The sequence below is a fragment of the Carassius gibelio genome, chromosome A7 (assembly GCF_023724105.1).
Source record: "Carassius gibelio isolate Cgi1373 ecotype wild population from Czech Republic chromosome A7, carGib1.2-hapl.c, whole genome shotgun sequence".
In the NCBI taxonomy this organism is placed as follows: Eukaryota; Metazoa; Chordata; class Actinopteri; order Cypriniformes; family Cyprinidae; genus Carassius; species Carassius gibelio.
The window spans coordinates 12547096-12564084 of record NC_068377.1 but is presented as its reverse complement, the minus strand read 5'-3'; the positions used below and the strand labels follow the sequence as shown (position 1 = coordinate 12564084).

The 16989-nt window shown below is 38.3% G+C and overlaps 1 protein-coding gene across 7 annotated transcripts in view; it reads right to left on the bottom strand.

Annotated features, from left to right (window-relative positions):
• Window positions 1-1530: 1530 nt before the first annotated feature.
• Window positions 1531-16989, bottom strand: part of LOC128017755 (inositol hexakisphosphate and diphosphoinositol-pentakisphosphate kinase 2) — a 42461-nt gene continuing 27002 nt past the window's right edge. For 2 of the 7 annotated variants that reach the window (XM_052603246.1, XM_052603249.1), the window contains 4 exons: window positions 6635-6814; window positions 4914-5051; window positions 4670-4783; window positions 1531-3599 (listed from right to left, as the gene is read on the bottom strand). In XM_052603246.1, the coding sequence (XP_052459206.1) occupies window positions 3010-3599; window positions 4670-4783; window positions 4914-5051; window positions 6635-6814 (1022 nt within the window). In that variant the 3' untranslated portion in view covers window positions 1531-3009. Of the gene's footprint in view, window positions 3600-4669; window positions 4784-4913; window positions 5052-6587; window positions 6815-16312; window positions 16376-16989 lie in introns of those variants that run through there. The other 5 variants (XM_052603250.1, XM_052603251.1, XM_052603245.1 and 2 more) reach the window with 4 other exon arrangements.

The following is a 16989-nucleotide window of genomic DNA, read 5'->3' as shown; positions in this document are numbered from 1 at the left end:
GACATTCAGATGTATTATGAAATGTGGGATCCTCTGATGATTGTTTACTCGGTCTTGTTGAAGATGTGTGTCGTGAGGCAGTCGCGGCTAACAGGATGAAAACCCTCCAGGTGAAGAATGATAAGAACCTAGTTGTCATGCCAACGAGTATGAGGATGAATAACTGTTAGAGATAATGACGCTTATGCAAGTGTACACCTACAGAGACAGTAAATTAGGTTTTGAAAATATGGACCCCACAAACTTGAGATGACTTTTAAATGTCAAACATTAAAGGGGTCATTGGATGCCTACAAGTTGATATGATTCTTTAGGGTCTTAATGAGAAGGCTGCAACATAGTTTAGTTAAAATTTCTAAATGGTAGTGTAAAAAACAGCTCTTTTCAGAGCAAGCCATTCTGTAGCATATTCCTTTAAATGTTAATGAGCTCTGCTGACTCCGCCCCTCTCTTCTGAGCTGCTCTCTGAGGGACTGTTCACTTTAGCTGCATTCATCATGAAACATGCTAATTAACATGTTATTAGGAAAGATGATTTGCAAAGATTCTTTAAAAAACCATGTACCGTATTTTCCGGACTATAAGTTGCACTTTTTTTTCATAGTTTGGCTGGTCCTGCGACTTATAATCAGGTGCGACTTATCAAAACTAATTTGACATGAACCAAGAGAAATGAACCAAGAGAAAACACTACCGTCTCCAGCAGATAGAGGGCTCTCTATGCTGCTCAGTGCTCCTGTAGCATACACTAAGCAGCATATAGCGCCCTCTCGCTGCTGTAGACGGTAATGTATTCTCTTGGTTCTTGGTTCTAAATAAATGCGACTTATAGTCCAGTGCGACTTATATGTTTTTTTTCCTCATCATGACGTATTTTTGGACTGATGCGACTTATACTCGGGTGCGAAAAATGCGGTAGTCACTTCTTCTGTAAGTGGAGCTGGATCACGAATGATTTGCGCGAACATAGACACATTTATGTAGATCAGGGGCGAATTTCCTTCAAAAACAAACATAATCCACTGTGTCTTCAGCAGCTCAGATGTCGGGAGTAAATGAAGACTGCTATGTTCATTATTACATCCAACAACAGAACACCTCAATCGGTCAGGAGCCATTCTTGTCTACATCTGCTCCAGCGGTGAAACAATGGTGGACTGATGACAGCTCACTTAGGGCTGGTCTAAGGTAAGACACCAGTCCAGTCTGTGCTGAAACACTACTGTCAATCAAACTATTGTGGGAGGGGCCTGTTTTTGTGACATCACACAGACAGGCATCTGAGATCGGCTCGATATTAAAAGGGGGTAAAGATTTTAGTAGATAAAAAAAAATCATTATAGGATGGTTGTGTACATTTCAGTTCAAACTATTTGTAAAAGTGCATGTAGCATCCTATGACCCCTTTAACATTTTTTTTTCAAATGATTATGGAAAGTCCACGTGTAGTCTACACTAGAATATCCTGGTTCTTTTTGATCCAATCAGTGAGTGTAGCTCACACACAAGACATTATAAAAAGACAACTGCTTTCTGCAGACAATGCCACTTTTATTTGAAACACTGTAAATCAAAGTGCCAGTTAAAGGAATAGTTTAGATCCATCTAACTATCCCTTAAATATTACTGCACAGACAGCATACAGCACCAACAGTACAACACGTTTGAGTTAAATCTATCAGAGGCAGATGCTTTAATATGTCAGTGATTTCAGAATCAGTGTGCTTCACTGTACTCCGAGCGGAGTGGAATAATTCACAGACGCTGCTGCTGGAGGGGGGAAGTGAAATGCTCCTCTCTAAAATCTAGAGGTCTTACAAGCTGGTCCAACATCAGTGGCAATCAGTTCACACAAACTTCCTGCATGCTCAGTAAACAACGTCCACTATCCAGGGTTTACTTCAGTTTTTTGACTCATCAGGTACAGTGTGTGCTTCTGAAAAGCAGCATTATTTTATTTTATTTTTTTCACTAGGAAAAAAAACAAATTGTGTCAAACTGCACTCTTCAGTTGATCAAACAGGAGGGTTCATGGTACAAAAAAGGACTTCAATGTCAAAAAGGTGAGCAGTACAAAGCAGGACAAATGTAATTGATAAGGAGACCACTACTTAATTATTGAAAATTGTGAAAGCACTATGTTTTACAAAAATAAAAACTAAAATATAAAAAAATTTGACTCAATCATCTGCAGTCTCATTGTTAAAAGTAAGCTGCATATTAGTCTATATATAGTCTACATTTATATGTATTTTATAATGATTTAATAAATTACGACAGCAAGCTTAGGCAAATAGTAATAAAACAGTTAGCGTCCACTCAAAGGGATTGTTCACTCATGCCGTTGCAAATCCACAAGACTTTATCATTCATCTTGGAAGCACAAATAAAGATATTTTTCTCTACTGATCTCAATTAAAAGTGTTGGTTCCATGGACTTTTCACAGAGGGACAGAAATCTCTCAGGATTCATTAAAAACATCTTCATTTGTCTTTCAAAGATGAATGAAAGTCTTATAGGTTTTGATGACAATCTGAATTTTTAGGGCAACTATCCCTTTAAAATCCATTAAGTTATGCAAGTTCATTATTCAAGAGTTCAGCTTGACTAATATCAAATACCATGTCCCTTTAAAAAATATCTTCCAGACCAGCTAATGAAGAAAGAATGCAGTCATTTGGAGACGAGGAAGATAATATGTGCACAGAATAATTTTTTTAGTGTGTCTAACAGCCTATGTTTGATCACTAGCCGCTTCACTAGAGTGATGCGTTACACAGGAAGCAGCTCTGAACGTCACATGGAGAGTTTATTAAGATTTTCAACAGCAGGATCTGCACTTCGTGTTCGACATGTGACAATCGCAGAGAGGGCCAACCATTTCCTCAACTTCCCTTAAATTGCGTAGGCAAATCCCACTTGGTCTTGTATGGGACTTTATGAAGGTCTGAGGCACTAGAGTGAGAGCATGCTGAGATGGGTGAAGGACACGCGTATCTGCGTTTCCTTCACTGCTCAGGCACATGGGGAGCTCCCACCTCTAGAGGAGTGCTGGGGTGGGGAAGGGACCCCGTGCTTCCCCTCCACACATCAACCGTTTCACACGTATCGAAGAACTCCTCGGGCTCCTCAGGGGTGAGCGGGGTCTGGGCGCTGGAGTCGGCCTCTGAGCTGCTCTCTCTGAGCTCCTGGAGCACAGGCAGAGAGCTGGGCAGCCCACAGAAGGACTCCGCAGGCGGACTGTCAGGAGCACTGGGCTCCGCAGGGGCCGGGCTTGGCACTTCGTCACAGCAGGGGCTCTCTGTCAGACACTGGCCTGCAGAGTCTGTGCCATCCACTGCAGTTTCACCGGGTCTCTCCGGGATGGGGGATGGTATGGAGGGGCGGGGGTCCTCAGAAGGGAGGCTGGTTTCAGTGCTGCTGAGTACAGACGTGGAGGACACGCAGTGGCTGTTGTTGTGAGGGGCTGCGTGGATCTCCTCGCTGCTCTGCGGTGTGAGGGTGATCTTCTCACTGAAGCTGAAGCGTGGGGAGGTGTCAGCCGTTGTGGGAGACGAAGGGCCGGCGCTTGACACCGTACTGGAGGGACCACTGCTGTCTGCATGGGGGAATACAAACACACACACATTATTTGGCACATTTTGCAATGGAGGTGCCATTTGTGTCTCTCATATATACTGTATACGAGTGCAAAAAATGACTGGAACAATGAATAGTGCCAACTTTTACTGTGTGTTACTCTAGATGTTTTTCTAAACGCATCAACACAAATTCTGTAACTTTACTTAAAAAAAAAATATTATTCTTTTGTTTTCTATCAAAATGAGAAAGCCTTTTTTCCCGTTTCAGCCCTGTTTTCACAGCTTAATGCACATTTTGATTTAAAAAAATATATTTTTGTAGATTACTAATATAAACTTTAACTTAATGTAATTTTTTTATGAAATACATTTTTAATGAAATTATTTCAATATATTTATAATTACAAATTAGTAATGATGAAGCTTTAAGCTGGTACCTTTAAAATGTATTAACTTCAAATGGAATATGAAATAACACACTTGTTAAAATTATAATCAAGCACTCTACAGGTGTATGTCAGTCAAGAGATCAAAATAAGTGTACTTTTAAGCCTGACCAGAGATTATTAAAACAATAATTTAATTGTTAGACTTGGATTTGACATTCAAAGCGCACTTTTTAATATATTTTATGTACACACACACACACACACACACACACACATGCACACACACACACACACACACACGCACATATGAGTATGTAGTTACAAATGCACATTCAATACACTGAAACACAACTCAAAGCAACTCAAACGCAAAGTTATAACTTGATATTTTTCACCATTTTATTGTTGTTTAAAATGTCAGCAGTTTCATCAGTCTTACATACAACTGATAACTGAAAAGTTTGTATACATATCAACATTTAATAGTATGCCCTTAACTGTCAACCTTGTTACTTCACTGAAGGCAAATCATATTCCAACATACACAAAAGTGTATGAACTTAGCCTGCGATTGCACAGTGATGTATGTTACCACTTAAACATCATCTGGTCCATACAACATATATGTAACATGTTAGCACAATGGCTATATAGATGACTTCCCTCCACTTGAAATAGCAAAGGGCAGCAGTACTCACACCATGGTGGGCGATCAGAGCGCTGGCGCAGTGAAACCGAGGAGGACAGCACTCTGTGAGGGATGTAAGAGTCCCCCGTGGGCTGGTTCTGGGAGTCAAACATTGCTGAGAGAGCTATAGGAGGGGAGACAAACACACATACAGTTAGGACACAGGTTTATTATAGGTCAGTATCAAAACAACTGCGACGAACCTATAACTCTCCTAAATGTATGCCATGTTAGAGTGGTGCTAAGGGTATCACCTCTGGTTGTCCTGGTGTGGGAATCTCCTGCGTTCTCACACACGGTCGTCAGGAACTCGTTCACTTGTTTGAGTGAGAGTGAGTTGTGGAGGGTCTCGAGGGGGTAGATGGAAGGCACCATGGAGCAGCCTTCAAACCCTGCAGACATCAGTATGCACCCAGAGTGACACAACAGTCTCTTACCACTGAACCAATAACAACAGTCGCTCCACTTACTGCCGAACCCTTGTTAATGACAGAACCACAGTCATTCAGACACAAACAAACCCACCAGATCCTCTCATCATTCATTCAAGACTTATCGTGTGTCACACAGGAGCTCCAAATCTACATTTAAAAATAAAGACAATAACACACACAACTTCAAATAAAAGAAAAACGTTCCTGTAATTAGTTGTTAAGAATCTCTATGCACTAATTTTAGTTGAAAACCCACACTCTTAATATAGATTAAAGCAACACGTGTAAATTAGGAGGGAGCTGGCAGAGACAATAATAATAAAAACAGGAATGATTGTGAGAACTGAACCTGTGGCTCATCACGTGATCAGTGCATGAATTTTATAAAAGGAGATAGGATTTCATGATAATACATCACTAATGACTATTATTAATGAAAATGACCCTGGATTCTGGAGAATTTAGTACAAAATTCCAATAACAACATAATGTGCATGTATGATTATGTATGAAGTTATTGAGGTTTGATTAATCATTGTGGAAAAAAAGTGAAAACTCACATTTGGAAGAGAACATTACAGTATTTTATTCATCAAATCCCTGGAAGCCTGTGGCATGCAAATCATGTGCCACTATCATGCAAGTCAGTCATTTCTGATACGTCAGAGAGCCGATGCGACTTTAAGCTGGCACAGTTGCAATAAGATGCCACTGGCATGCATCTGCCACACCACACCACAACACACAGCAGTGGGGGGTCACCCTAACGCTACTTTAACCTCTTTTATTACAATTTGAAATAAATTGAATATCCTTTAAAAAGTAATTTATTCCTGTGATCAAAGCTGAATTTTCAGCATCACTACTCCAGTCTTCAGTGTCACATGATCTTTCAGAAATCATTCTGATATGATTATTTGGAGCCCAAGAAACAGGTCTTATTATAATCAATGCTGAAAATAGCTGTGCCGTTTAACAGTTTTTGAAGATATAGATTATTTTAATTGTTTTTAATTTGATGAATAGAAAGTTTATTTTTTATTCAGTTTAAAATTGATTTGAAATAGAATCTACTCGTAACATCGAGAAAGACTTTATTTAAACTTTTTATAAATTTAATGCAACCTTGCTGAATAAAAGTTTTAGTTTCTATAAATGAATCAATACATCCTTACTGACCCCAAACTTTCCAATTATTTTGATCATAATGAAGAAAAAACGCTTAGGAGGGGAATTACAGCTAACTTAATTTGAGATATATTATGTCAAAACATAAGGTCAAAACAATATATTTTTTTATTTATACCTTTATATTTTATATCTATATAACTAAAAATAAAAAGACAACCTACATAAACTTAAAAAAAAAAATAATAATAATAAAAAAAAAAGGGGGAAAAAACATAAGAGCTGTGTAATTGCAAGCTGCTTTTCCAAAAAAGCACAAGCATGCTTCAAACAGCAGAGGCGCTAGAGCAAAGCAGAGGTCATTACTGCAGTCACGGCACAGCAGGGCACGGAGGGACCTCCGCAGGGCTGACCGTAGAGGTACTCTAGTGGGTCCTGGCCAGAGATTAACCAGTTGCGGAAGAGGCGGAGATGGTAGGAGCACTGATGGAGGTGGTGGGCAAAAGCACTGTCCAAACAGAAGGGGTGGCCAATATGGGGGTCGGTGGAAAAGCGCCTCAGCAGCTGGGCTACCTGGTGCTCTTCCAGGGGTTCTGAGGAAGAAGAGGCAGAGCAGAGCAGGGAAGAGAAGAGAAGAGAAGAGTGGAGAGTAGGGGGTTTGAAAAGCAGACGGCTGAGGGCGTGGGGTCCTCATCGGGACATTGTGGATAGAGATTACCGTTTCACTAGCATGCCATCAGAAAAGCTCCCCACCACAGGGCTGACACCGTTTAACTGACACTTCTCCACATTTAAACACGCCTATTCACCAGCAGATAATCCCAAACAGACACACACAGCATCCCTTAAGTCTGTTGTAGTCTACAGCCTTCAGGCCCAAACATATACTGTGCAGAGGAATCTCCTGGGCTCAAGGAACAACTCACTAAGCTATACACCGAAACGGTCTTCATCCCCACACTGACTCCGAGAAATTGTATATGGACACTGTGCAGTTAGTCCCTGTCGATTACCTCAATCAGCCTGATTGAATTAAAGCTGCGGTACTCAGAGGAGTCAAACATCACACCCCTATTAGACCAAACTATAAGGAAGTAACATTATTACAAAATATATACACAAAAACTTTGGGGTCAGTAGGATTATTTTCTTTATTTAAAAAAAAGTATTTTATTCTGCAAGGATCCATTCAATTGACCAAAAGGTTACCATTTCAAATCAATGCTGTCCTTTTAAACTTTCTGTCGATCAAAGAATCCCGGCAAAATGTTTCTACAGAAATATTAAGCAACAGTATTACAGTATTTTGATCAAATAAATACAGTCTTCCTGTGCATTAAAGGTGCCATCTGTAATGTTTGGCAAAAAAAATCAAGTCATACTCCACATTCCATAACAGATGGGGGCAGTATGCCTCAATAAAGTGAATTGGTCTACTCTAGAGTAACAAACGAGAAACGGCATAATCTCTGTGCTCCGCCCCTACTTTCACAACAACACTATAGCCATAGCCGAAGCCTAACTGTGCGTTCACACCGCCGGCGTCTAGAGCGTCAAAAATCGCTCTTGCCGCTCTGCTCACGACGCTGCAGAAAGATTTGTGAGTGCTCAGACGTTCTGACGTAGATCGAATGCTTATTTTGTATTTAAAGCGGCCGCAAAGCAAACAAGCTTGTTGATCTCGTGCAGACTAACCCCACAAGGAGTTATAAGTTAACCTCATTAAATATTGTTGTGGACGAAATATTAGGATCCTTTACTTAAAATGAACAATCTCAGACACCTTGGTCCACGTATCACTTTTAATTAATTTTTTTAACATCATAGATTAATACAAACGCTAAACAGCAATAATCAACCTGTCCTTTATTCTGCTTGGAAACTAATGTGCCAACTCTCAAGCATTCACCATGAGACACACGCAATTGACTCTTTTCACACGCTTTCACGCCACACATCAATTTTTTCACGCACAGAAAAACCACGAAGCAACGAGGACACAGAGACCAACAGACTAGACAGAGCAGGTTAGTTATGATACATAGGGCTGTGCAAAAAATCGAATGCGATTTTCATGCACCTCTCATCAGTAAAGACGCTCCTGTAATTAGAAGTATATCTCCAGCATGTGCATTCAGATCAGGGTTGCCAGGTTTTCACAACAAACCCTGCCCAGTTGCTTCTTAAAACTAGTCCAAAACTAGCCCAATCGCGTTTCCGGGAGGTTCCCCGACAAAAATTGCTTCCCGGGGTTAAAATATAAATTTTTGGGAAGGGTTTCCCTGGTAAAATTAGCATTTTAGGGGCTAAATATCACATTATTGGTATTGGGATTGCTTCAAACCGCGGACATGAAAAACAACCGCAGACTTGGCAACACTGTTCAGGTGGAGCGGCAGTAACTGCACAGAGCCTTAGTCTACCGACAACTAACACAAAATCGCTTTCAAAATCGACAAAGAATTGCCTGCGATTTTAACATCGATGTTGTGTAGATTGTCAGTGAATTACGGCTCTGTGTAGTAAATGCCAACCAGTGTTGCCAAGTCTGTGGTGGTTGTTTTTCATGTCCGCTGGTCACAGCGACCCCAATACAAATAACGTGATATTTAGCCTCTAAAATGCGAATTATACCAAGGCAATCTGCTAAAAAACTATATTTTAACCCCGGGAAGCAATGTTTTATCGGGGAACCTTCTGGAAGCGAGATTGGGCTAGTTTTGAGAAGCAACTGGGCAGGATTTGTTGTGAAAACCTGGCAATCCTGATCTGAACACACGTGCTGGAGATATACTCCTAATTACAGGAGCGTCTTTACTGATGAGATGATCAGATTACATGGGTAAAGACATGCACAGCCTTATATAATAAAATGGGTAACGTTAAGTTATAGCTAGCTAATTATCAAACGCAGCTACGGTTAGCCATCGCTAACATTAGCACGTTTATCGAACAGCCTTCGATACATTTCTATGTTATAACTTCACTAAAACAAATACACAAACATATAAAACAAACTTCTAGCGAAATACTAACAGCATCTAACTTGCAAGTTCTGAGTCGAACCTCATTTCTTTCAGGTCCATCAGTTGTCTCCAGCGATTAAAAGCAGTGCCGATGTTTACTCTGGTATTCTTATCGGATTTGATTTGCGCGGTTGTTTCCCTGTAGCGGGTGTTGGTCTCTTGCCAAGGGCTTCAGCTATCCTTCCGCTCTCTTCTGAACTGAAAGTAGTGGGCTGTACTTTCCACACGATTGACATCAGGTCCAGGTACGCCCTGCGAGTTATTCGTGTATTGCAGGTTGGCTGGTGGTTATGTCGCCCGCATACCGCCTCCCACGGCCGAAACTGGTATTACAACACCTGCCGGGCCGGGGCTAGTAATGCTAATGCTAATTAAGGTTGATATCTCTGCAGCACTATAACTTGACATTTTTTTAATGATATCATCGCCCTTATTTCTTCTCATTCTTTTGATGCGTGTAGGTCATGTTATGGATATTTTTACCTCAATTTCTGCATATGGCACCTTTAAAGACTAAAGATCTTACTCACCCCAAACTTTTGAACACAAGTGTTAATGCCCTTTTCATATCTTTTTCTAGATCTTAACAAATATGTACTTCATCGATCTACTGTTATTACATTTGAATATTCAATTATTGAATAAAAAAAAAAAATTGCTTATTTTATTTAAATTGATTAATAATGTTAAATAATTTAGGTGAATTTGTTTTTTTTAAATACAGGATCAAAAGCCAGAAAAAATTAAATCAGCAGCCTGAATGGATACTTGAGTTTTATTGTCAGCAGACCATAACCAATGCATTCAACACAAACACACATATTTGTTTTTTAAAATCATGCTGTGAATTTTTCATTAATATTAAGTCTTATATTTGCTACACCCTATACTACACGTACTCCTTGCAGAAACCTTTTAGCTCTCTTAGATTATAATTAAGACATTATTCAGTCTCTTTATTAAGCTGTTTCATCATGCGTACCATTGGGAGGTGCCAACAATGTAAATGATTAGGTTTAACAATCCTCGTGGGGGCATTTGATCCCCACCTGACCCACATATGCACACACTTTACCAGGAAAACACTAAAATATAATAATTAGGCTGAATTAACTAATTTGTTTAAAGAGTATGTACTCATTTCAGAGACATGAAGGTAAATGAGTATTTCTTAATAACTACAGACACATAATTAGGTTGGTGGAAAGGTTTTGAGAGCTGGATGGCTTGGAGTGTGTGGGATCTGGCAGGGAAAGGGGATTGTGTAGGTGGATCAGGGACCATCTTTAAGCTCTGCCCGAGATGTACTGAACACATGCAGAACTGTGTCCAAATACACCTACATAACACACTGCAGTAATGCAGATCAATTCACGAGCAGTGTTTGCATTGTTCTCCATTCAGGTCTGTTGACACTAGACAACATCTCCAGACATCCTTCTGAACACAACATATGCAGGACATTTGTTTTACCAAGAGATAGAACACTGATCGTTTTAACCAACATAACAACATGCAGTTTATACACAGCACAAGTGTCTATCAATGAAGTGTAGAGAACCACAAAAGACACTGGCTAGTTCATCTTTTTCCTTATCTGTGGTAGGACATTTGAAATCACATAAACTGAAAATGTCCATTTCTATTTGAAAGAAATGTTTCGTCTTTGTCGTTTGTGGCATTTCAGATTTGAAGCTGCTTCCCATGAAGAACCAGAGTAAAACACTCCTCGGTCTCACAGCTCAACACTTACAACATTTAACATAATTGGGTCAAAGACGAAAAAATGTAAGTTTGATACAGATATCAATTTTGTATTTCCTCATACATTAGAATGTGACCTGTTTAATTTTATGTTTTTCCAAGCAAAAAAAAGAATGACTATCATACATATTTTTACCATAATTTACAGAAGACATCCATTAAAATGTAATTCAGTGTAACAACATTACATACCAATAAATCTTGTCAAATACTAATTAACTTTTTCTAATTTCCTTTAAAACTCTAGGTTTTGCTCATTTGTCAGCAAGACATTTTTGTAAGGAAGAGAATGTTTTTTAAAATATAATACCATTTATTATGGTCACATATTCTTTTATATATTTTAATAAGTACAGGTCAGAATAAGTATATTGTTTCATTTTGATATAAATATTATGCAGTTTGAGACTGTGAAGGACTTTTGCCAAAGACAAAAATAATAGTCATTGTGGCCATAATTGCAATGTTTTACTTTTGGGTGGAGAATCTTCTCAATGGCCTTTACTGAACTTGTGACATACTGTACTGAGGGAGGACTCAGTTCAGAAATACTGGTAAGCTATTATTCTTTATCTTTATAGTTCTGGTCTGAGTGGGCTTTAACAGTGCCATCCAAGCTACTGAGTCTGCATTTACTTTATTTTGTTTTTGTTTTTACAGCGCCTAGCAGCTCACTGTTTGTGGCCGTCTAAAAATAATCAATAACACAAACTAAAAAATACAAAAATGCATTCAAATAATAATATTTATTAAGTGTAACATATATTTGCCAGTGCTAAATATTCCTCATTTATATGTAATATAAGTAAGAGTAAAATTATTTAAACAGTGACGCTGTCATTCAGTGTAATGGACATGACAAAAACATTATCCTGAATGAAGAAACTTCTACTTCAGCCTATATTGTAGGCAATCAACTCGCCACCTGTATCAAACACTGAGCTTTTGAAATATCAAATATTTCTTGCAGGTGCTATTTGATGATGTCACAGACTGTCGAATGACTATTAGATGTTTGTATGATTTCAGAATGGCTTCTTGTTCCTGTTACACTGAATGACCTCTGATAAACTTCATCTTCAGGACAAAAGTCCCCTGTTTATTTAAATACTTAAAGGCATAATCCTTTTAATATAACATAGCCAACACTTATTTGAAAATGCCAAGAAAACAAATATATATTTTTTAACTTGTTTATTTAAAAAAGTAGAGTTCGGACCATTGCGCTTTGGAATAGTGTTGGGCAATATGGTAATTTTTCAAATGTCAGCCCATGAGATCGACGATACACGATATTATCGCGAATGGGTGGAGCAAGAGAGAGACCCTTTGTTCTTGTCATAGCATAACTAATTGGTGTTTTAGACGGCGCAGGTGCGTGAGAGTGAGCCTGTTGAATCACCAATAATAAAAAAATATATACTTTCAAACATACTGATAAACTAACGTTAAATATAAAAATACTGTATTTAAAACAGCTAGTTCATAATGATGGACACAACTGTCATATCGCGCATCCTGACAAATTTGCCGCATCTGCACATGGAAGTTACCAGTCTAAATGTTCTGCAAAATCAGACAATGGTGAAAATCCATAGTAGATTTTAGTTTAAAACTAATATTGGACATAAATAAACACGTTAAACATAAACTATTCAAAACAGGTAAGTTCATATATTTGAAGTAGAATTAAACGGATGCATCAGTCATACAGTCATACTATCAATCAAAGCTCTCCGGATCGCACGCCTCATGACGAGACAGAAGCACCGCAACACAAACAAGAATGAGATGCATTCTAAAATAACTGTGGCATTAAACTCAGTTAGTGAGGGCTCGTTTAAAATATTGCAAATATATAGGCTGTTCAGATTACTTGTTAAAGTGCAATGAAATTCCTTATATCTGCAGACGATGCACATCTGTTTGTGGATGAAGACTTTGTAACGGCCAAAACTATGTATTTTGCATGCATCATATTATGTGCGCTGCGCATGAAAATAATATAAAAAAAAAAATTACCCATCACCCATAGTGTTTCTCACGTAGTCCTTCTACGTCATCACCACATAATGTGTGTTATAAGTTAAAGGAACACTCTGACTTTTTGGGACTTTAGCTTATTCACAGTATCCCCCAGTGTTAGATAAGTCCATTCATACCTTGTTCATTTCTGTGCGTTCTGTAAGTGTTATTTGACGCACCCACCGCTAGCCTAGCTTAGCACAAAGACTGGATGTAAATGGATAATGGTAGCATAGTAATCCCAATAAGTGACAAAATAATGCAAAAATTTTCCTATTTACATGTTGTGATCTGTATAGTCACAGCGTGTACAAATAACAAGGCTATATGAGACAGAGACCATTTTTAATCGTATAAATACTGGGAACTATATTCTCACTAGGCGTATTGGGATTACTATGCTACCATTATCCATTTACATCCAGTCTTTGTGCTAAGCTAGGCTAGCGGTGGGTGCGTCAAATAACACTTACAGAACGCACAGAAATGAAAAAGGTATGTATGGACTTATCTAACTCTGGGGGATACTGTGAATAAGCTAAAGTCCCAAAAAGTAGAAGTGTTCCTTTAAGTGATCAGTCTTTAAAGAGAAGGATTACATGAGAACCACTATGGATGATAAGTTCGCTCTGCCATCTTTAACTCTTTCTTTACGTTACAAATAAAGTAATCTCTCATGTAGGAGAAGAGTGTGTTGCCGTGTAGCAGCCATTAAATGTGTGGGACACCAACTCCTTGTTTTCTATATCTTTCATTTCATGGATTTAAAGAGTTATCCAAGTCAAAGGGTTACAACTTCTTCACTGACTAAAGACTGTATATGTGTGTGTTTGTGTGTGTGTGTTAAATGTGGTGCTGAAGTGAAATAGCTGGGCAGTTTGATAGCCGAATTATAATAGGCCACCTAATAAAAAGAAAAATAATAATAGTTGCTATTTTTTTTAATACAATAATAGGAGAATGAGCCTAATATCATCTTGACTATCGATATATTACATTACATTGATTACATTTTATTTTACGAAATATAAAATAATATATATATAATCTATAAATTATACATTACAAATTATTCAGAATTTGGGATGCATTTTAAGAATAATTTTCTCATTAACTGGTCAAAATGCACAAAACAGCTGTATGCTGCTTGAAAGACGCGTGTGCGCTCAGATGTAAACAAGCGTGCATGAGAAGCACATGGAGGAACACGTGAGAGACGCGCTGAATGAAAGCACATTCACTCTCTGACAGCAGATGGCGCTTAACTGAAGGAAATGCAGCGCTTACCCTGGAAACCCCATAAATATAGCAGCTGCATTACTCTACTTTCTAAAACGTATTTAAATAGATTTAAATAGCCATTCAGATTTGTGGATTTGCTGTGGTGTTCATCACAGCACCAAATACTTATATACTAGACTACTTAAACTTTTTTTTACATTTTAATCTGGACTACAACATGCTCTAGATATTGTTAGAAAGTGTTTTGATTCTTTATTGTTCATTCACACTTTACATTAGGGCTTCATTAGTTAACATTGGTTAATTCATTAGTTAACATAAACTGCCAATGAAAAAGTCTTCTGAACATTCATTAATCTTAGGTATTCCAATATAACACGTTGTTAATATCGAAAGTTGCCAATGTGTTATTTAATGAGGTTACATGAATTAAGACTTTTTTTTTTACAAAGATTAATAACTTCTGTTGCAAATGTAGCTATTGCACATTGTGAATGTTAATGCATTAATTAATATACATTAATATTGTAAAGTGATACCAATTGTTTTTTATAGTTCTTTTGCACTTTAATCTGTGTAATCTGTATTGCTTTATTGTATTTAAATATTCAGTTATTTTTGTTATAAGAAATAGTTATTAAACCTGTTATACTGTATTATGGCCATGATATCATATCATGATAATACTGTACACCGAAGTATTAGAAATTAATCGCAAATTTCATAGCAGCATATCCCTAGTTCAGTCATTGGAGTTAGAACTGTAATCGGGCCTTAAAAGTTAGGCCCGACAGGACCCGAGCCCGACAAGTACATTTTGATTGACAGCTTTTTTAAAGCCCAACCCGTTTACAGCCCGACATTATTCAAATGTGCGCACGCACACAGCTTTTTTGCCTTTTGTCAACAATGAGTAATTTATTCATGTTTTAACATAATTTACTCATAACTAACGTAGACTAGACCACTTGGAAGTTGGAATAAAGAAATAAAATAAGTCCTCTGTGACATCGTAACATCTCAGCATTCTAGACATAGGCTCATTTAACCTATAAATAGACCAACACACCAATAAAAACGAGTCATTTAAAAAATTTTTAACTAAGATACATTTTAAATTAAGATGGGTATTTGGCAATATCGAAATTAAGATAAAGGCTCCGCCGGATTTGCTTGTTACACCTGCTCAGCATTCATTTTCGCATCTTTCTCGCGCTAATTGAAACCCATCACATGACCGCTCCTTTACCTCGCAAACCGGAGTGCAAGCCCGAGCCCGGCCCGAGCCCGCGTAAGATGATAGAAATTAAGCCCGAACCCGACCGAACCCATCGGGTCCCGACGGGTCCCATCGGGTTCAGGCAAAGATCTTCAGCTCTAACTGGAGTGCTGTCCACTAATGGTACGGATTCATTATCTTGAATATCCATTCATAATTGTATTTAAAAATCATGATCTTAATCAGTAGTATTTTTAAGTATTTATTTTACATATAATATATCCTGAATTAATTATTTTTTTTTATTTTATTATTTATAAAAAAAAATAAAAAAAATCAACTGACCCCAAACTTTTGAATGGTAGTGTATATTACATAAGTTTAGCTTCCCAAATATAAAACCAGAAAAAAATACTGATTAAGAACATGACTTTTTTGCAGTGTAATACACCCACCTTCCCACAGACTTACAATCACATACAAATCAATCACAGGAAACAAACATGAGTTTAAACTCTTTCATACGAACAGTCATCCGTAAATGATTAACATCGAGTCACTGGGTGAGAGTGAGAGTTGTCCACAGGAGGTTACAGATAGCGATAGCGATGTATGTGGGAAGGGTTTGATACTTTCATGAATGGTTAAAAAGATGATGAAACTGGAGAGGTTGAAGGAAACATGGCAGAAATCACGTGAAAAGAGAAGAAAACGAAACCGACCATAAATTCCAAAATGAAAAGTGTTTTCCACTGGCATGCAAAACAAAGTGAGATGGAGGAAGTGGAAATATACTTGAAGAGAAGCAGACATACCATTAGTCGGATGCTTTGCAAACGACACAGAAAATCTCTTTACTGCCGGCATAGACAACAACTCTGAGGAAATAAGAAAGGTCACTAGAGTTACCATATTTTACAGTACACCTGTAAGGATGGGGACGGTGTTACAGAGCTGAAGGTGTGAGACTGTCAAGGACAGTAGGGTGAGGAGTGTAGGGCTGGGTTTCTACTGGGGCTACAGACTCAGAAACACTGGGTCAGAAAGCAGAAGAGCAGTGTTTAGCGTCTCAATGTGATTTAGACTTTCAGCTAAAGAGTGACAATGTTCCTTATTACGAGGAATTAAGATGTCAGTCTCATAGATGCGTTTACTCGAGTAGAGAAAATAAACTCTTAGGGTGTTTTCACACTAGCACTTTTGGTGCGAACCCGGGTTCGATTGACATTAGAGTTCAGTTCATTTGGATTATGTGAACACGGTCTTCCGAACTCATGTGCGCACACGCAAACCTTACCCGAGTCCGCTTAAAAAGGGTGGTCTGGGGTACGGTTCATGTGAACTCCGGTACGGTTCGCTGCTGATGGGAACACAATCGTATCAAATCACGGAAGTGAACCGCTATTAATGACATATCATTTGATAAAAACGTGTGTTTGTGTGTGTGTTTCACTCACTTCCTGACAAGTGTGACTGACGCGCTGCAAACAGA